Source organism: Alexandromys fortis, unplaced genomic scaffold, assembly GCF_014885135.2.
Source record: "Alexandromys fortis isolate MF-2015 unplaced genomic scaffold, M_Fortis_MF-2015_v1.1 scaffold_104, whole genome shotgun sequence".
NCBI lineage: Eukaryota > Metazoa > Chordata > Mammalia > Rodentia > Cricetidae > Alexandromys > Alexandromys fortis.
Genome location: NW_026068000.1, coordinates 5,904,603 through 5,925,643, shown reverse-complemented (window position 1 = coordinate 5,925,643; position 21,041 = coordinate 5,904,603). Strand labels below are relative to the sequence as shown.

The 21,041-nt window shown below is 46.4% G+C and overlaps 1 protein-coding gene across 1 annotated transcript in view; it reads right to left on the bottom strand.

Annotated features, from left to right (window-relative positions):
• Positions 1-21,041, bottom strand: part of Tmem241 (transmembrane protein 241) — a 134,740-nt gene that overhangs the window by 98,456 nt on the left and 15,243 nt on the right. The window contains exons 4-7 of the mRNA XM_050160723.1: positions 16,118-16,199; positions 6,591-6,668; positions 3,816-3,835; positions 1,896-1,901 (exon numbers count right to left, since the gene is read on the bottom strand). Of these exons, the coding sequence (XP_050016680.1) occupies positions 1,896-1,901; positions 3,816-3,835; positions 6,591-6,668; positions 16,118-16,199 (186 nt within the window). The remainder of the gene's footprint in view (positions 1-1,895; positions 1,902-3,815; positions 3,836-6,590; positions 6,669-16,117; positions 16,200-21,041) is intronic.

Sequence of the window (21,041 nt, the reverse complement as noted above, 5' to 3'; positions counted from 1 at the left end):
CAGGACCGCGAGGGGTGCACCCATACACTGAGACAAGGGGGATGTTCTATCGGGAACTCACCAAGGCCAGCTGGCCTGGGTCTGAAAAAGCCCAGAATAAAACCGGTCTCGCTGAACTTAGTGGACAATGAGTTCTACTGAGACCTCAAGAACAATGGCAATGGGTTTTTGATCCTACTGTACCTATTGGTTTCGTGGGAGCCTAGGCAGTTTCGTGGATGCTCACCTTACTAGACCTGGATGGAGGTGGGTGGCCCTTGGACTTCCCACAGGGCAGGGAACCCTGATTGCTCTTTGGGCTGACGAGGGAGGGGGACTTAATTGGGGGAGGGGGAGGGAAAGGGGAGGCGGTGATGGGGAGGAGATAGAAATCTTTAATAAAAAAAAAAAAAAAAGAGCTCACTGCCGGGGCTGGAGAGAAGGCTTAGCAGTTAAGAGCTCTGGTGGCTCTTCCAAAGGTCCCGAGTTCAATTCCCAGCATCCACACGGTGACGTATAACTATCTATAACGGCAGTCCTGTGGATCCGATGCCCTTTTCTGGGGTGCATGCATGAAGACAAAATTTCCATATACATAAAATACATAAGTAAATAAATCTTTTCTGTTTTAAAGAGAGCTTGCTGCCCTAGTGTTTCCTGCTGCTTCCTGTTGCTTGGACAAAGAATGACAGGTGGCGGCAGAGTTCTCTGCCAAAGCACTCTGATCACGGGTACCATGTTTGTTTATGAACTAGATGATGTCGGTGTCAATTTTCAAATCTTAAACACAAATCCAAGGACATGGAGAGAAGTCAATGTGATCTACACCGGATAAGAAACTAATCTCTAGTTCAACTTCTAGTCTCTGTGTATGTATTCATTTGTTTACTGATTTTTAAAAATATATTATTATTTGTGTGTGAGTGTGTGTGTGACTTTACATGCACCACATACATGCAGATGCCCACAGAGGCCAGAGCTGGAGTTACAAGGTGTCTGATTATAAGACACTCAGAGTGGGTGCTGGGAACCAAACGCAGGTCCTCTGCGAAGGCAGAAAGGAGTCAAGACCTCTAAGCCATATCTCCTGTCAGAGCTAATGGTTCTGGGAAGAGGACTAGTCTTGTTATATTTTCCAGGCTGTCCTTGAACTCCTAAACTCAACCGATCCTGCCTCAGCCTCCTATGTAGCAGTAACTCCAAGCAAGCATCATTGTGCACAGCCACTCCTGTGTCTCCCTAAAGATCCCTTTCACTCACCCGGCTCTGACTGGGCAATGTTGGACATTCTCTGGTCTAACAGAAATTCTGGAAACAGAAATGGGGATAAAGAGCATTTATCTCACCCTCAGAGAGAAGGAAGAAACAGCAGGTTGGGAGAGTGTAAACCTGGCACTTAAAGTGGACTCTCTCCATCTTTTTAATCAGATCAAGTAAAATTAACCCGTGGCACAGAAGAGTAAAGTTTCAGCAGAGTCACACAGATTTTTCTGCTTTGTGATGAAATAGGAGGAAGAATGACAGCTTAAATCTGGATATTTCAGGATCATTTTAGTATCTGGGACAAGCTACAACTTCTGTCGCCTGTTCAGATGGTGTGTTGCTTAGAACAGTGCTGCAACCAGGCACAGAGACACACCCCTATCATCAACCAGGCACAGAGACACACCCCTATCATCCCAGCACGAGAGAAAGAGAGAGAGCACTGACAAAAGAAAAATGTGGTCTGCTCTTCAGGATACATTCAGTTTTCACACGCTGGTAAGTGATCAAATTTTTGTTCTTTTAATAAGCAGCTTCTATTCGAGAACAAAGCTATGACTTGTATCTTTGGGGTCTTTTGAACAAGCCTGGCGAGCATGGGCAAGCATGGCTGTGCTGCCCCCTAGTGGGTAGAGTGCCTGGGCTCATAAGACCTGCATCTTGGATCTTGTTATTGTAAAACGTGCTGTCTTTCAAGCTATATTAGAAGCTAAAGATAGTGGAGCCCTCACAAGTCTGGCTGAAAGCAAGCACAGAGGGCACGGGTTGTGGGGCCACTCTACCTTTGCTAAGAATAACATGTCTTCCCAGCAACCACTGCAGGGTTTACGACACAGAGCGATCCAGTTCCTAAGAGGTCAGGAAGAGGTTTTTTTTTTTTTTTTTTTCATTAAATTAACTGCCCCCCACCCATTTTACTTAGTCTGGGCTTTGTTTCTTTCAGTACAGGGTATCATGTATCTCAGGTTGGCTTTGAACTCACTCACCTTCCAGGGATTCAGGAGTGTACCACCAAACCCAATTATTTTGTTTTCATGAGACACACTCTGTATCTCAGACTGGCCTGGAACTCACTATATAGCTCAAGCTGGTCAAAATAACTTTCCTGCCTCAGCCTCCTGAGAACTGGGATTACAGGTATAAGCTACCATGCCCAGATCTTTTGTAAATTTCACACCCTTTCAGACAGACTAAAGAGGCTGAGAAACGGAGTGATAACACAATCGAAGCTCACTGCATAGCGCCATTCCCCTAGCGCTCTGAGAACAACTTGGTCATTACTGTAAGGCATTCTCATTTTCAGGGCCTTGCTCCAGAACTAATACTCCCAATATCTCAGGGCTTGGGGTTACAAAATGCAACTCCTGGGAAGTCCTATCTCAGCTGAGTATGGCAGCACAGGCATATAGCTTCAGCCCTTGGGAGACTGAGACAGGAGAGCTGTAAGGTCAAGGCCAGCCAGAACTACACAGTGAGAAAGACCCTAGTTCCCAAGAGAAATGGTCACATGATGAAGGCATAAGTCACGAACAAGGCAACACCAGTTTGGAGTTATGATTAATAGGGTGTTATTTATTTAAAGGGGAAAAACTTACAGATCACAATCCCAGACAACAGCCATCTGCGCAACCAGGAAGGGAGTCTCGTCTCCAGCGGAGCCGTAAGAGAAGAGAGCGAGCAGAGGAAATAGCCGCTTTTTTAAAGGGAGTGAGACCACGCCCCAATGGGCTGGTATCACAGCAGCTATTGGTTGGAGGGGCGGAAAGACCTCCCGCAACAACATGACAATTACAATAAGATACAATCCAGATATCACTGTGGATAGTCTAATTTTCTGCAAGCACGGATTCGAGTGTGCCGGGCTTTACCTGTACTGTCTAGTATAATTATGGTCGACAGACAAGACATGAAGGAAATTAGGGAAGAGGTTGTCCAAGGTCTTGGGGTTTAGGCTCCACATTCTGGTTCCATACCCGACCCTTTAATGGCACAGCCAGTTCTTCAGTGATAACCTCCCTGACCTTTAGCCACCAGCCTTCAATGGCTTCCTCTGCCTACCTGAAGTGTAGAAAACCCCAGCCATCCCACATAGCTCACTGGAAAGGCTTCCCTGTGGTCCCCACACATGGCTGCAGCCCACATATGATCCTTGGGGCGTCAGAGCCCACATGTTAACGTCGGCTCTTCCCTACTCAACTCTGAGCTTCACAACGGTCGTGAATATACTTTCCTCTCTTTTAGTACAAACAACACACGATGAAAAGCAAGCCAACAGAGGCAGTATTCTAACACACCAGGCCATGAGGCTAATCCCACAAGCCACCATCCCCTTCCAGCCAGACCCTGCAGGGGGAGGGGCGGCACGACTGAGAGAGAACACACAGAATGAGCTGCGGGTGGTGGAAAAAGAACTGCAGGCTCTGCACCAAGTAAACTCACGTAATCTGGGAATGATACCAGGAGGAGTCAGTTCTACTCTCTAGTTTATAAATTTATATATAACGGTAAAGCCAACTCTTCTCATAATTTTTGACATTTATTATTAGTGGGGGCACATCAGCAGGTCTGGGGACAGCTCATGGCGGTCAGTTTTCTTCCATTGTGTAGGTTCCAAGACCCAAACTTGGTTGCACAGCTTGGAGGCAGCTCTTGCCCAAAGAGACCCCTCAGTGGCCCTGACTGTAACATCTGACAGCGTGTGATGGGGAGAGTGCTGTGTTCCTCACAGAAAGATATTCTTCCAGGTTCTCAGCTGTAATGACGTAAGAACATATCACACAACAAGGAGGTGGCACAGGTGGCATTTCAGGTCCTGGGCTACAGAGTGTCTCCAGGATTCCAGAACTCTTGGTACAAACCTGGGGTCCCAGAACTGTGGAGGCAGAAGCAAGAGGATCAAGAGTTCAAGGCCAAGTGCTGAGGAGGCAGAGGCAGGGAGAGCTCTGTGGTCCAAGCCCAGCATCGGTCTACAGGGTGAGATTCAGACTAGGTAGAGCTACAAAATGAGGCTCTGACTCAAAAAAAAAAAAAAAAAAACGAACAAACGGAAATCCAGAAATCTTCATCTCAAAGAAGATTTTAATGACAAAGTGTTAAAAAAGAAAAAAAAAACCTACATGTGAGCAAACAGGGACTGGCTCACATACACTCATCCAACATGGGGCAGCAACAGCAGTAGGCTGTCTGAGACTTGACAGATGAAAAAGCCATTGTGTCAGTACATCTATATGTGTGCAAGGATGTGTGAGACCCTGTCTCTCAGAAAACCCACAGACCTCTCTCCATAGTGAAGGTAGTAAGATATAAACAGCTGTAGGAAATGCGAGCTAAGGACACTACCAGCTGAGCTATGTCCCCAGCCAAAGGTCTGTGACTAAAATTCTCACCCACTTGCTTGCTTTGGCATTTACTCTGATCAGAACTGGTGCTAGCCAGGTGTGTTGTACACACCTCAGGGTTAGAGTTTCAAGGTCATCCTCAGCTACACAGTGAGTTAGAGGTTTGAAATAGCCTGGGCTAAACGATACCCTGACTCAAAGAAAAAGAAAGAAATGGCTTGTTGGTTTGTGTGAATAAGGAAATAGAGTTAAAGACTCTAAATATTCTGTGTTCCCTAGTTACTATCACTAATCCTTTCAGCCAGAAGCCTGATCCTAATTTGCAAGTAAAGAAGGGTCTCCCTGAGGTCAGAAAAGTCCTGAGATTACTCTCTCAACTTGACTTGATTTTTATCCCTCATCTGTAGAATCTTCCTGACCAAACCAGGAAGCAGAACTCTGTCGGGGTACAGGCCTTCATTTCTGAACTCATGGCTTAAAAACTCGAGTAATGTGATCAGCCCCCACCTCAAAAAAAGTTCAGCAGCTGAACTTGAAACTCAGAAACCCTGGGGCTTGCTCCTGGGGTATAAAGAGGTTTATCATAGGGCTCTGCTCTGAGGGAGGAGAGTCAAAGGAAGTCAACTAGGGATACAGAGAAAATAATGCCCTGTCACCAAACCATAACACATGCACTCACACACGCACCAGAAAAGGTTGGGGGGCTATAGCTCAATGGTAGGGTGCTTGGAGAGCATGCATGAAGCCCTGGGTGGAACAGATGCATAGCCCTTAGCTACAGAGCAAGTTACAGGCTAGCCTGAGGTACATGAGAAGGGCATCTTGGGCACTAAACTAACCACAGAGTCAACACGTAAAGTGATGACAGATATTCTAACAAAGCCAAACTCACAGTAACAAACACAGTTAGCCATCCCCTATCTCAAATACCTAACCTTCAGACTGCATAGTTAAAACCAACAGTAATGGTTTGTATGGTCGTTTTTTAACTTCATTGGCCTGAGGAGGTAAAATGCGATTTCTGTGCCCAAAGCTCATATCATGGGGCAGAAGGAAACGTCCCTTCGCTAGCCAACAGAAGCCTCGATGGGCAAAGGCTCAGTGGACTGTCTGCTCCTTCACTCACCTCCCTGGTCTTCCCTCATTGCCTCGCCCTTCGAGGTCTGGCTTCTCCTAACTGTTCCTCTCTTCATTACTGCTTGCTGATCTTTCTTCTGGTCCCTAGTCTTTCTGTCTGGGAAAATGCTCCAACACAGGCATCCCTAACTGTAGCTCCACTCATTCAAAGACTCGGGTGATCTTCTAGTTCCTTACAGTGTCAGATAAGGCTAGGCGTTGAAAGAAGAGTCAGTCTCCGCGAGCGAGCAAAGGCCAGCACCTTGTACGACACTCAGCTGTGGGCTTCCTTGTGCTGTTGCGACCAGCTACAAGTGAGAGTGATTTCCCACACCAAATTCTGTGTCCTGAAGGTCTGGTTCTTCCCTGGCCTGGGGTCCAGCTGCACTGCCCATCATCAAGCAAGCTGGGTCCCCTGAATCAGTGACCACTGTCAGGCAGTCTTCACTGGAACTGGTGGGAGAAAAGGGCTTACATTTGGGCTATGTGCTGGCTGGTTTTAATGTAAACTTAACCCAAGCTAAGGGAACCTCCATTGAGAAGAAGCCTCCACAAGACTGGGCTTCAGGCAAGCCTATAGGGCATTTTCATAATTAGTGATTGATGTGAGAGGGCCCAGCCCACTGTGGGTGGAGCCACCCCTGGGCTGGTGGTCCTGGGTTCTCTGAGAAAGCAGGCGGAGTAAGCCAGGGAGGCAAGCCAGTGAGCAGCACCCCTCTATGGCCTCTGCCTCGGCACCTGCCTCCAGGTTCCTGCCCTCACTTCTAGTTGTTTCTGGTGTTTCATCAGAGCAACAGGAACCCTAACTAGGACAGGCTACCGAGTGAAAAGTGGGTCTCTGACGTTTAAAGTAAGGGCTGTGAAACATTTTTTTAAGGCAGTTTGCTTATTTACCTCCTTCCAGACACACTTCTGATACCCGAAGATGAGAACTTCAGCTACATTATGCAAAATGAAAAACACAGGAACAGCCTGAAAGCAAACAGAATAGCAAGCATCAAAATACATTCTCCCATCTTTCAGTTACTTGACTTTTGTTTAAAAATAAGGTGTGTGGGAACATGCAGCCTTCAGTCTCTCCAGCAAATAATCTTCTAGACCAGCACTTTGCTGAAGTATTCTTCATTCTTCCTCCAAGATTTATTTATTTATTCTATGAGTAGGTTTTCTGCATGCATATTTGTGTACCATGTGTAGGCATGGCTAGTGGAAGCCAGAAGGTATCAGATTCACTGGAACTGGAGTTACAGAAGTGGGAGCCACTATATTGTGGTGCTAACAACAGTGCCTGGGTTCTCTGCAAGAGCAGCAAGTACTCTTAACCACTGAGTTGTCTCTCTAGCCCTTGAAGTATTAATTTTGGTGGGGTGTATTCAAGGTTCCTCTCCTATGGGGTTTTCATCCTCAGACTTAAGTACCTCCTCTGTATCATGCACCACGCCAGGTGCAGGGCACAAATCCCATGAGCATGGTGGACACACTGTCCCCAGCATGCAGGAGCTCAGGGGGCGTATCCTGCAAGACACAGCGAGCCCAGCGAGGGAAGAGCAAGCCTTCATTGTGGAAACAAGGTCTTAAAACACAGAAGTGGGCAGCTTTATCATGTGATAGGGTGCCTGGAGCTGATCAAGCTAAGAATTTTAAAATAGACTTTTTGACTAGTTGATGACAAAGAAGTGACCATGGCTTTTGGTTTCTTGACTATGAATCCAGAAATGAGATTAAGTTTGGGGTTGAGAATTTAGAACTTTGGAGTTGAACTAAGGACCCAGAGGAGGTTTAACTATCTAATTACACACTGTGGGCAGTTGTCTCCGTCTCCCTTGGCCTGGCTGACCAGCAGCTGCAACAGGACCTGTCTGTAGGCATAAAACTGATTCCAAGCACACAGATAACAAGCACATGGATAATGTCACATGATTAACAGCTCCAAGTTGCCCCAGGATTGTTTATTTTGGAGGCAGGATCTATGAGTTATACAGCCCAGGCTGGCCTCCTAGAGGTGAGATTACAAGCACGCAGCTCAACACCCAGTGTGCTAACAGTCAGCAATTGTTGACTTTGCATTGTTCCTTAACCCTCTTCCAAAGCAGATGACACTGTAGCTATGAGCCTCACAGACAAGGAGGACCAAGTCTCTGAGACTTCCAGGCAAGCTGCTCTGCTGTGACATTTAAATCCCAAGAGGGATGTAAATCCCAGTGACCCTGCCACTGTCCAGGTTCAACAGGACTAGTATGAACCAGATCCTGACAGCTAGTTAGAGGTGTGCCTTATCCTTGTGGTTCTAGCACTCAGGAGGCTAAGGCAGGAGGATCACTGCTGGTTCATGGCCAGCCTGGGCTACAGAGTGAGTTACAGGCCAGCCTGGGCTACAGAGTGAGTTACAGGCCAGCCTGGGCTACAGAATGAGGTACAGGCCAGCCTGGGCTACAGAGTGAGATGCTGTGACAAAAAAAAAAAAAAAGCAAATCGTGGCAGCAATAAAACTGCTAAGCTCTAAAACGGGTAAGCTCTAACCAAAGCTGTGTTGTTTTAAAGGAGGTATCACTGATTCTTCCTTAAGTTTTAAATCTAAGTTTCTCAAGCCATTTTTCCTACTGAAAAGCTAACAGATTAGAGACAGCCAGCCCACAGCTGACCAGTTAAACTGTATCCCCAGGGCAGAGATCGACCAAAAGCAAAGCCAAAGCTTCCTTGGCCTCTAGCTGCAAAATCCTCACTCTAAACCCTGCTGTTGCCGGGCGGTGGTGGCACACACCTTTAATCCCAGCACTCGGGAGGCAGAGGCAGGCGGATCTTTGTGAGTTTGAGACCAGCCTGGTCTACAAGAGCTAGTGCCAGGACAGGCACCAAAGCTACAGAGAAACCCTATCTCAAAAAACTAAAGAAAAAAAAAAAAAAACAACAACAACAACAACCTGCTGTTTTGGTTCTAGAGGCTTGCTGTTGCCTGATGCCTTGGGAACACCAAAGCATTTCCCCCATTGCGGGGTCCAAATATCCAAAGAGAAAGTTAAGAGAGTATGATTTATTCTGGCTCACAGTTTGAGGGGATCCCGTCCATCATGACTGACAGGGAAGGAAGGCATGTGGCACCATCATCCGCAAGAGGAAGCTAGTCACACTGCCTCCGTAGTCAGTGTTCTAGTTCCTGCTCTATTGCCGTGATAAGACACATGACCACAGCAACTTATACGGCAGGCTTGCTTACAGTTTCAGAGGATTAGAGTCATGATCAACCATCATGGAAGGGGGCACGGCAGCAGGAGGCAGCCATGGCGCTGGAGCAGCAGCTGAGAGCTCACGTCTGGAGGCAACAACCATGAGGCAGAGAGAGCTACCTAGGAATGGCATGGGCTTTTGAAACCCAAAGCCCACCCACCTGCTGTGGGACAATGGTCTTGTATCCTGTCACTGTATTATTTTAATAAAACGCTGATTGGCCGGTAGCCAGGCAAGAAGTATAAGTCAGGCGACCAGGCAGGAAGCAGAAGTGGGGCGATAAGAACAGGAGAATTCTGGGAAAAGGAAATGGTGAGTCTGCAGGTGTCATCCGGACACAGATGAAGCAGGATGAGAATGCCTCGCTGATGAAAGGTACCAAGCCACATGTCTAACACAGACAAGAATTATGGGTCAATACAAGTTATGAAAGTTAGTAAGGGAAGTAGACAAAGACAAGATCTCCTGAGTAAATTGGTAGCATGGGGACCTTGGGAGAGGGCTGAAGGGGAAGGGAAAGACAGGGAGGGGAGCAGAGAAAAATGTAGAGCTCAATTAAAAAAAAAGAGCTAATAAGAAGCCTGAGCTACTAGACCAACCAGTTTATAATAAATGTAGACCTATGTGTATTTCTTTGGGACTGACCGGCTGCGGGACCAGGTGGGACAGAAACATCTGTCAACAAACACCCCAGTGACACAACTCCTAGTCCTTCCTTAACAGGGGACATTCAGACATATGAGCCTATGGGGGTCATTCTCATTCAGACAACCACAGTCAGGAAAGTGGCCCACTGCCTTTAGCAAAGATCCACCTCCTAAAGGTTCTGTGGCCTTGAAATACAGTGGCACCAGTTGGGGTCCAAAAGTGATTGGATACAGGAGTCTATAGGGGTATTTCACACTCAGCCACACACTGCCCTTTATTACCCTCATAGGCTTAACTTCAGCAGGACCTACGTGGGTTAAATTAGACAAAAATTATGACATGTGGCGACTGTAATAATAGTAGGTAGAAAACACTGAGTGTTTACCATACACCAGACGGCCACTGCTGCTTACTCACCATTAACATCCCCACTACACTGATGAGAAAACTGAGGGACAGATTGCTTCTGGTTCTTAACCTGCTATTAATTGCTTAAAACCACTTTTTCTGAGTTGTCATCATTGAAATTGCCAAGGCCTGACCCAAAGACATACGTGCTAGGCAAGGTTCTACTCTGAGCCACACCCCAGCTGAGGCCACTCTAGATATTTGTTTCCCCTACGGAGGACTGAGGGAGTTTATTTTTATACCCTTATGACTTTTGGGATGATCTCAACAAGACAAGTTCCTATCATCAGCCACCAAAGAGCCCAAATCATGATTCTGGAAACAAATCTGCCAAATGTAATTTATCACGTTGTACCTCAGGCCATTTCATTTAATTGTATGGGTGTACAATCCACAACTAAGTAATTAATATTTCACCCACATACAAATAAAATTCTTTGATATGAAGATAAATTGTTAACTATGAACTTAGAAGTTTGTCATTATTCTCATGCTTCCTGGGATACAATTTTGAAGTCTCAGAAAAATTTCCCATAGAAAACCCTGGTCCTGACCACAGGCATGGCCTTTGGTCAATCTACAGAGGTATAGATGACCCTAAGTCAAGCACGCTCCTGGGTTAGCTTCTCCTTATTAGTGTTATTACATTTTAGTTATTTCTGTGCATGGAGGGAGTGGGTGAGTGTGTGATCTCAAGAAGAGATCAAAGGACAGCCTATAGGAGGTAATTCTCTCCCAACTAAGTGGATCCCAGGGATTGAACTCAGGTCCTCAGCCTACAGGAGGTAATTCTCTCTACACCAAGCGGGTCCCAGGGATTAAACTCGGGTCCTCAGCCTACAGGAGTCAATTCTGTCTCCACCAAGCGGGTGCCAGGGATTGAACTCAGGTCCTCAGCCTATAGGAAGTAATTCTTTTTCCACCAAGCAGGTCCCAGGGATTGAACTTGGGTCCTCAGGAGATAATTTTCTTTCTCCAACAACTAGGGTCCTCAGGTTTACTGGCAGGCACATCTACCTGCTGAGGCATCTCACTGGCTCCCTACATTAGCTTCTTAATTTCTGTAAAAGAATGACAGTCCTGGAGCTGGAGAAATGGCTCAGTGGTTAAGAGCACTGCCTGTTCTTCCAAAGGTCCTGAGTTCAATTCCCAGCAACCACATGGTGGCTCACAACCATCCGTAAGGAGATCTGGTGCCCTCTTCTGGCCTGCAGGCACACATGCAGACAGAATACTGACAATACTGTATACATAATAAATAAATAAATCTTTAAAAAAAAAAAGAATGACAGTCCTGTTTCTTCTCTTTAGATGATTTTTAAATATGTAGATATGTCCTTAATGTATTCTATAAAACAATTGCATGCAGGCAGGCCCTCTCCATAGAAAGCAATCTTGAAGACACTTGTTTTTAAGAGTGCATCTTACACTGTAGCCCAGATCATCTTGTAATTCACTATATATCCCTGAATGGCTTTAAATTCTTGGCAATCCTGCATTGACATGTTAGAATTACAGGTACGTGCCACTACACCTGGCAATTTTTAGTTTTTTTTTTTTTCATGAACCACCACACTGTTCTGCACAGCAGCCACACTATTCCCAGTTTCTGACAGCAATGCCTGAGCATCCAGATTTCCCCACATCCTTACCAGCACTTGTGGTTGGCAACAGTCACCCCGATGGGAATGAAGCAGGGTCACCAGGAGTTAGTATACGCACTTTCCTTTTTCTTCACACAAACTATACTTAACATCTGTGGGTGTTTCCCTGCATATATGTCTGTGGACAAGTGCATGCCTGGTGCCTGCAGGAACAAGTGTCTCTGGGGCACTCGGCCACACGCCGCACCTCTCACACCTCTGCACAGAACTTGGGGCCAACACTGAGGGAGCCCGAGACCAGTGAAGACTGAACGGAAAGGGTGTCTGGACATGACAGGAGCCCACAGCAGCTGTCACCAACACATATGTCAGGCATGCCCGTGCACCTCTGTCATCCCAGCACTCAGGAGGGGTTGGCGGGAGAATCAGAAGTTCAAGGTCATCCTCAGCTACACAGAGTTTGAGCCTGGGGCCGATGAAATAAAAAGATAACAATGACAACAAACAATTTTGGGATGCTCTCTTCTCTTCTAACCTCTACAGAATCAGTCAGCTGTAGTGTAGTGTGGGGAACCCAAAGAACTCCCCCATGGGGCCCTGCAAAGCTGACTCAGCTCCCGGATGCCGTACATCAGACAGATTCAAGGCTTTGTCAGATCTACTCAAAAGTGTTTCATATAACAATACACCCACGATTTTAACTGCACGCATCCCCAAGTCTTCCTGGATTCGTTAATTGGCAGGCTGGCAGCAGAACTGTGAGGGCTTTTCTCCATCCAACACAAACTGTCTGAGTGCCCCGTGTTTATCCAGCCGGGGAATGGCTACGCAGCAACGGGAAAGCAAAGAACGGAAAAGATGCTACGTTGAATTCTCTCACTGAACAACAGGTTCTCCTACTCACTGTCCTCCCACTTCCAGTGGGTATATGGGGTGGGAGTTCTTTCTCTAACAGGTCTGATTTGAGCAGCTTCTCTTTGCCTGTTAGACAAGGCCATAGATGCTCTAGGTTAGTCCACTCAACTGTCAGGCTCGGGAACTCAGATGAAAGTGGAAGTCAATTGGTTAAACTAGAATGTAATTCAACTTCTTCAAAAAGTTCTGTTGTAAACCACAAGACAGCTCAACTGAATGGTGTATTTTAGGGCTGAAGTTGGTGTAAACCTTGTAACCAAAGAGCAAGCTAAAGACAGGCTTGCCCAGAAATTATCTTCCTGATACCGTTCTAAAGTGCAGAGCTCTGACTGCTGAGAACAGACTGAATGGGGATTTCAGGTGGGTTTTCTGAGGGATTTTAGCCATCAGATATTTGAGTCCTTTGTTAAGCAAGGTGCCTGAAAACCTGAGAACAGCCGCACCCTCTTCTCAGTCTGGCCACCCCACCGCAGACTGAGCCGGGAGCCTCTGTCTCCTCCCGTCTGTGCTCCACGTTTCTTCGGCTGCAGTGGGAGATGGCAAAGCTAAGGTGCATGGCAGACTAGGAAACACGGCCTCACCCTCCCAACAAGTCTGCAGAACAGCCATGGGCAGTGACCACAAGGACCCAATCTAAGTGAAGTCTGGGATTCAGATAAGAGCCATGAGGAAGACAGTCTCCTTATGAATGGAGAGGAGGTGAGGCTGGGGTGATCGGCACTGACACTGGACAGATACCCTGTGGAAGTGCAAGACAGCAGTGGATTTTCTGGGTATGTCACTCCCTCTGGATCCTGCCAGGCCTGAAGTGAGTCTCTATCCTAAAACTTACTTACACGAACAAGTACCCTTCCTGACTGCCTAGACTAGAGTGGGCTTTCGAACAAAGTAAAAAGACTCTACGTAGTCAGACTCTATGGCACACACGTGTACTCACACAGATTCTAAGTGGCCAGGTTCTGTGGCACTTGGGCTACACAGAAAGACAGTCTTTAAAAATAGAAAAAGTCCAGGCTGGAGAAAGGACTCAGCAGTTAAGAGACCTGATTCTTCCAGAGAACACAGGTTCAATTCCCAGCACCCACATGGCAGCTCACAATGACTGCAATTTCAGTTCCAGAGGATCTGACACCCACACACAGACACACATGCAGGTAAAACACCAATGAACATTTAAAAAAATTAAATTATATAAAAAATTTAAAAGGCCTTTTTTTTAAAAAAAAAATAGTCCATATGGATTAGTTCTTAAGGAGACCAATCTGAAAAAGACAACATATGGCACATCAGAGGAGTTGCTACTTTGTGGGGACTGGAGGCAGGACTCTACACCTACGCCTCTTCCTCCATTAGGTCACTGGTCTTTGCCTCATCCATCACTTGCCCAGTGACAATGACTCACATAAAGATATAAAGGAGAGCTGGAGGGATGGTTCAGTGGATAAAGCGCTCAATGCACAAGCATGAGGACTTGAGTTCAGATTTCCAGAAACTACCTAAAAGCCAGGTGTAAATGGGGCACATCTGTACCCTAAAAGTCAGGTGTAAAGGGGCACATCTGTAACCTAAAAGCCAGGTGTAAATGGGGCACATCTGTACCCTAAAAGTCAGGTGTGAAGGGGCACATCAGTCAGGTGTAATGGGGCACATCTGTACCCTAAAAGCCAGGTGTGAAGGGGCACATCTGTAATTGCAATGGTAGAAAGGGTGGAAGCAGGCAGATCCCAGGGTCTCACTACCCAGCTAGTGTAGCTGAAAGTTTATGATACCATGTCTCAAATGTAGTGTGTGTGTGTGTGTGTGTTTGTGTGTGTCACACACGTGCAGTGGAGCATGACAGAAGATTCCTATTGTTGACCTCTAAAATCCACATATGCACACACATATAATGATATTTTATTTATGTCTTAATAAAGGTTGCCTGAAGATCAGAAAAGCAAAACAGCCAAGCCACTAGAGAAATCTTACCTCTACCAAGGCTGGGCGATTGCAGGCTGAATCCTGAGCCTCCATCTCCTCAACAGTATAAATCATGAAAGAAATGATTTAACTTCCAAATTACTTTCTCCACTGCTATTCTATAACTCTGAAGCTGTCCGAACAATATTGTTACCCAGCGAGACAGACTTTGTTGGTTTTACATCTGAGAACTCAAGAACTAACATAACAGCAAACACTATAAAAAGACTAAATTATTTTGCAAATTCTGTACTTTTCCAAAAGGCAGATACAGTTATTTTCTGATAAATAAAAATAAAAGTTGATAAGGTGAGAGGAGGCTTTAATACCATCTTGATTTCTAAGTCCATGTGGTTTTAATGGATTGCAGTGTAGAGTTCCGGATAATGCATTTGGAAACATCTGTTCCTCAGAAACCACACAGTTGAGGAGCTCAGTCCTGAAGCAGGGGGGATGAGGAACAGGAAGACAGAATGGACAATTCATGTTACTAGTCCCCCCGATACTGCTCCACTCTATCCCACACTTGTGTTCACAGCTGCATCCAGCATCCCCTGGACCATTTTATCAATGCAACCGGTGCTGTTGGACTTTCTGTAAGTCACCAGCTCCCAAATCGTGACACAGGGACTTATTATCAGTTATGAGAGTTTGTCCTTGCCTTAGGCTTCTTCCCATCTACCTCTTAAAATGTAATTAACCTGTTTATATTAACTATGTTCCGCCACGCGGCTCATTGCCTCCCTTCTATACTGTACATCCCATTTCCTCTGGGTCTGGCTCATGAATTCCACCTCTCTTCTTCCCAGAGTTCCTATCTCTGCCCAGAATCCCACTGCCTATCCTTTCCAGCTTAGTTATTGGTCATTCAGCTCTTTATTAACTCAACCAGAAAGTGCCTTGGCAGAGACACATCTTCACAGTGTACAAAAAGGCTCTCCTATAGCAACCCAGGTCCGACTCCTCAGCAGCAGGCACAGGGTCTTCATGTCAGAGCTGCTCAAGTGAGGCTGGACCGCGGCAGACTTCACAGCTGTTGCTACTGTGTCTCTTTGCCCACCTCCGCCTTGTGAGAAAGCTGGCCCTGTCGTATTCTCTAATTATCTGCAGTTCAATGAAAGTAGAAAAAGATGCTTCCTGTTATCTCAGGCCCAGGTTTCTCTGTCAGGGTTTGGATATCAAGGGTCCCCTCAGAAGGGCTCACACACTGCAAGCTTGGTCCCCGGGTAGTGGTACTTGTTTGGGAAAGTCTGGAAACTATAGGCAGCAAGACCTCCAGTAAGTTACTGGGGACAGGCCTTTGAAAGTTACTCCTGGTCCTCCATCTTCTATCTCGCTGTCCCCATCTGTCATGGGGTGAACAGCTCAACCACATCCTCCATTGCTTGATGCTCAACCTCACCACAGGCCCAACACCTAAGAGGCAAGGACTCAGTCTGGGACCCTCTGAAACAGTGAGCCAAAATATATTTCCTTAAGTTGTTCCCTTGGTGTTTTGATTACAGCTACAGTAAGCTGACCAACAGCTCTGTTCTCTGATCTAATTTTTCATTCCAGCTGATGTTGGCCCCCACGGATGCCGGGTGCAATAAATTAAAACACAAAAGGCAACAAGGAAAGAGGGGTTGTGTACCCCCCACACACACACATTCTAACACTTACCAGTCTGGACAAAGCTCTGGACCCTGCATAGATTATACCCACTGACAGCACTGAAGCAGGAAGCCATGCCAAAACATTAGATCTGAAAAGAGGGGAGAAGTGATAATGCTTTTACTGCTTCATGTTTGAAAAGACCTAGCTGGAAGGGTTGACCCTCAGAGGCACCAATGTCTTCCAACAAGGTTGTCTAAATAGCCTTGGTGAACCTGATAAGTGAGATGTGTTCTTTACTCACTCGCTGAGAGAGCAGACACACACACACACACACACACACACACACATACACACACAACACACACACGAAGGCATCTAATATATAATTGTCATGTAACATCTACTTAGCATTCAGGAAACCTCCAAACTGAGCATGGACAGGCCTTGCCGCAGGCTCAGGAGAGGACACAGCTGACTTTCTCCAACAGTGAAAATTTTCAAGCACATCAGTATTTTTTTTTAAATGTGTGAGTGTTATGCATGTACACCTGAAGGTCAGAAGAGGGCGCCAGATCCTACTACAGATGGCTGTGAGCCACTATGTGGGTGCTTAGGACCTCTAGAAGAGCTCTTAAACCCTGAACCAGCTCTTCAGCCCCCCAATAAAACTTTTTAAAAGACTGTTTACCTAAGATATTTCAAACAGCTCCACAGAATCACAACTTTAAACCAAAAAAATTAGAAAAAAAATGGTTTTTAAATAATAAACCTCAGGAGTTCAGGTGGTCATATTCTGGCAAGGTACATGGTCTGCAAACGTGAGGATCTGTGTAAGATCCCCAGGACCCATGTAAAATCTGGGTGTGCTGGTGCACCCTGTAATCCAGTGCTGGCGTGACAAGAGGACCTTTGGAGCTTGCTAGTCAGAATGCTGAATCTGAGGGTTCCACGTTTAATGGGAGACCTGTCTCAAAAAAATAAAAGGTGGCCTTTAATCCCAGCACTTGGGAAGCAGCGGCAGGCGGCTCTCTGTGAGTTTGAGGCAAGTCTGGTCTACAGAGCTAGTGCCAGGACAGCCAGGGCTACACAGAGAAACCCTGTCTCGAAAAATCAAAAAGATAAGATAAAAGGTAGACAGTGATTGACGAAGACACCCACAGTCAACTCTGGCCTGTGTACACATGTGCACAAGAATATGCACAGGTATATATGTGTATGGTTAAGACTACCAACCAAACACTTTTAATTTCTTACAGAGGGAAAGCATCCCCATATGTTCATTTTGCACAGGACTTTGAGTCCATCAACCACATGCCGTATCCATAAGGAAGTCCTACCCTCTCACAGAGACGTGTAGGAAGTGTGGCTTAGAACAGGTATTGGATAAACCAGGACTGTCAATCACGTGGACCTTCAATGGAAGGGTGCCTGGTCACCTGGAACGCCACAGGGAAAAGTGGTCAATCAACCCAGTGATTTTCCTGTATTCTATGAGCCAGCCTTTCTGAATCCCCCAAAATCCTGAGCACTGTTCAGGCCCTAATCCTAGCTTAGTCTCCCAGTGAATAGAGCGCATCCCTATGAAAGAGGCACCAGGTTCTTTGCATTCTCCACCAAGAGAATCTACCTTTACACTTATCACAGATCCTTCCTCTGGCCCTAGCCCTGTTCTCTGTTTATAAGCCAATAGAATCCATTCTTATTGCAAAGGCCATCAGCCACAATTTCTACTATGTTTAAATATGTAAGGAAAATAGACAGGCTCAGATCCCAGAGTGTAGTTGGTTGTTTTACTTTGTACTCCTGCTCTTTAGTTCTTTGGGGGACCTGCTGCCCAGTGCCCAATAAATACACAGGGAGGCTTATTCTTTCTTATAAATGCCCAAACTTAGCTTGGCTTATTTCTACCCAGCTTTTCCTAAACTATCTCATCCACCTTTTGCCTCTGGGCTTTTACCTGTCTCTATTTCTGTATACCTATCTGTACTTCTTACTCCATGTCTTCTTACTTACTTCTTACTGTGTGGTGGGTGACTGCCCTTTCTTTTCTCGCTCCTTGATCCCTCTCCTTGTTCTCTTGCTCCTTCTTCTCTTTTTCTCCTTCTATTTATTCTCTCTGCCTTCCAGCCCCACCTATCCTTTCTCCTACCTTGCTATTGGCCATTCAGCTTTTTGTTATACCAATCGGGTGCTTCAGACAGGCCAAGTAACACAGCTTCACAGAATTAAACAAATGCAACATAAAAGAATGCAACGGACTGGAGAGATGGCTCAGAGTTTAAGAGCACTGCTTGCTCTTCCAAAGGTCCTGAGTTCAATTACCAGCAACCACATGGTGGCTCACAACCATCTGTAATGAGGTCTGGTGCCCTCTTCTGGCCCACAGGCAGGCAAACCACTGTATACTTAATAAATAAATGAATCTTTTAGAAAAAAAAAAAAGAATGCAACACATCTTTGCATCATTAAACAAATGTTTTACAGCATAAACAACTGTAACACATCTTAATATTCTACAACAACTGGAGACCTTGACTGAGTACTGGCAATGACGGCACTGTCTGCAAGGCAGGGGTGGTGCACACCTTTAATCCCAGCACTTGAGAGGAAGAGGTTGGCAGATCTCTGTGAGTCTGAGGCCAGCCTGGTCTACAGAGCTAGTTTCAGGACAACGAGGGCTACACAAACCCTATCTTGGAAAAACAAAAGGGGGGCATGGAGCTGCCCCGAGTTTTCATTCTTATCTTTTCCCAGTTCACTTTCCTGCCAGTGGAAATAGCTGCAGGAACTCCCAACAGAAAGACATCGTTCTGGGAAGTGAGCTGACATCAGTAGCACTGAGGCTGTGGTGTTGACACCATGCCTGCTGCTCCACCTTCTTCTCTGCCTCCGGCCTGAGAGCAGGCAGCCTGGCTACTGACTCTCACTACCAACTTCCCTTCATCCTCTAAGGTCTAAGGGGCTCCTTCCTCTGCCATTTTTGCCAGATCATGGGTAGGAGCTTATGGAGTTGAGGGAGAAGAAGAGGGAGAGGGTGAGAGAGTCCCATATAACAGGAGAGTCCCAGAAATAGGGCTCTTTTCAAGCTGCTAGTCTGGGGGGGGGGGCTTTTAAAAGAACTTATAGCAGAAACTAGAGTGGGTGTGGGAGGAGGGTGAGCTGTTAGTCCAGGCCCAATGAGGTGGGTCCCCAGGAGCCTTCTCTCACTTCAGTCACACAATCACCAAGGCCACAATCAGACGTGCTTATTTAGGAGTGTGCAGGCTAATTTTATGTCATCTTGACACAGGTTAGAGTCAGCTGAGAGGAGGGAACCCCAACTGAGAAAATGCCTCTATAAGATCCAGCTGTAGGGAAGCCTGCAGGATATTTTCTCAATTAGTGATTGATGAGGAGGGCCCCGCCCATTGTGGGTGGAGCCATCGCTGGCCTGGTGGTCCTGGGTTCTATAAGACAGCGGATTGAGTAAGCCATGAGGAACAAGCCAGTAAGCAGCTCCCCTCCATGGCCTCTGCATCAGCCACTGCCTCCAGGATCCTGCCCTGCTTGAGTTCTTGTCCTGCCTTCCTTCGGTGATGGACTATGATATGGAACCATAAGCCAAATAAGCCCTTTCCTCCCAAACTTGCTTTTGGTCATGGTGTTTCAATGAAGCAATAGTAATCCCAACTAAGACCAGGAGATAGCAAAGAAACAGGAAGCGGAACCCTCTCTTGACGTTCTCAGAACTGCTGATTTGGGGTCCCTGCCCCACTTGACCAGTTCCTATCCCCTGTTCTTATCAAAAGTTGTCCTCTCACACAGATGCACACTAACCCCTGGTCAGGTTCCTACTGAACAGTCAGTAAATACAAGGCGAGAATCTCAAGTCAAGCCTACCCAGCCTAGGCCTTCAATCATGTCTCTGCACTATGCCCACACACCCATTGTCCACTACTGGGAGACAGGGCTATCGACAGGTACACTGCAAGTAAAAAAGCTAACAGAAATGTTCTCCATTATCACAGTCCTGCCTGCAAAAATAGATGTCTACAGCCCCAACAAAAAGATGAACAGAGAGAGGAGCATGCCATCCCCACCCTCAGGGGCCAAGAGATACTGCAGATGGTGGCCATTCCCCTAGGAAAAGGCTTTCCCAATTCTCACTTGTCACACTAGGCTTACAAGGATCAGAAGCAACAACACAAACCCACAGCAGGCCATGTGCCAGAAGTGCAGGACGGAACCCGCAAGCAGAGTGTTGATGAGAAGGATGAGGGTGTTTGAGTCGCGCAAGCAGCTGGCTTGGCTGCAGCAGCCCAGGGCTTTGGAATGTAAGGTCAGTAAAGTCCCAGACCTCTGTACTCAAGTCCCTCTTAAAATAAACAAAGGAAACTCCTGCTGAGTTACAGACTCCAAGAAATGAATCTGCACTGCTCACTGTGGATGTGAGGGGAAGAAAACAACGCTAAGGAATGTCTTATGTGCCGATCCCTACTCCGAAATACAAAAACACAACTTCAACCGGATACAGAAGAGACTCCTGGGAGACGGAGCAGGGAGGCTCAGGGAGATGCTCCAAACATCCAGCCCAGGCACTGACCCGCCATCTCACTTGGGGCTAACAGGAAAGAGCAAGTTGTACTCATGAGACAGTGGCTGCCCCTCAGCCAAAAGGGGTGCAGGCATTTTCCTGAGAACTTCAGACACCTTCAGAGGTGTAACTGGCCTGGCAGGGATGAAAACATTCAAGGGACACCTGTGTCCCTGACTTTATCAGACTGTTCAAACGACAAATTCCTTCAGGAAATTGGAATTAGCTAGAACTCTCAAGCTGGAGAAACAGAATGCCTAGGCCAGCCAGAGGAGAAACTTTTTCTACCATAGAAAAATGTACAACCTGCCAGACGACCTACAGAAGATAGAACAACTGGTCAAAGAAATGTACAACCTGCCAGACGACCTACAGAAGATAGAACAACTGGTCAAAGAAATGTACAACCTGCCAGAC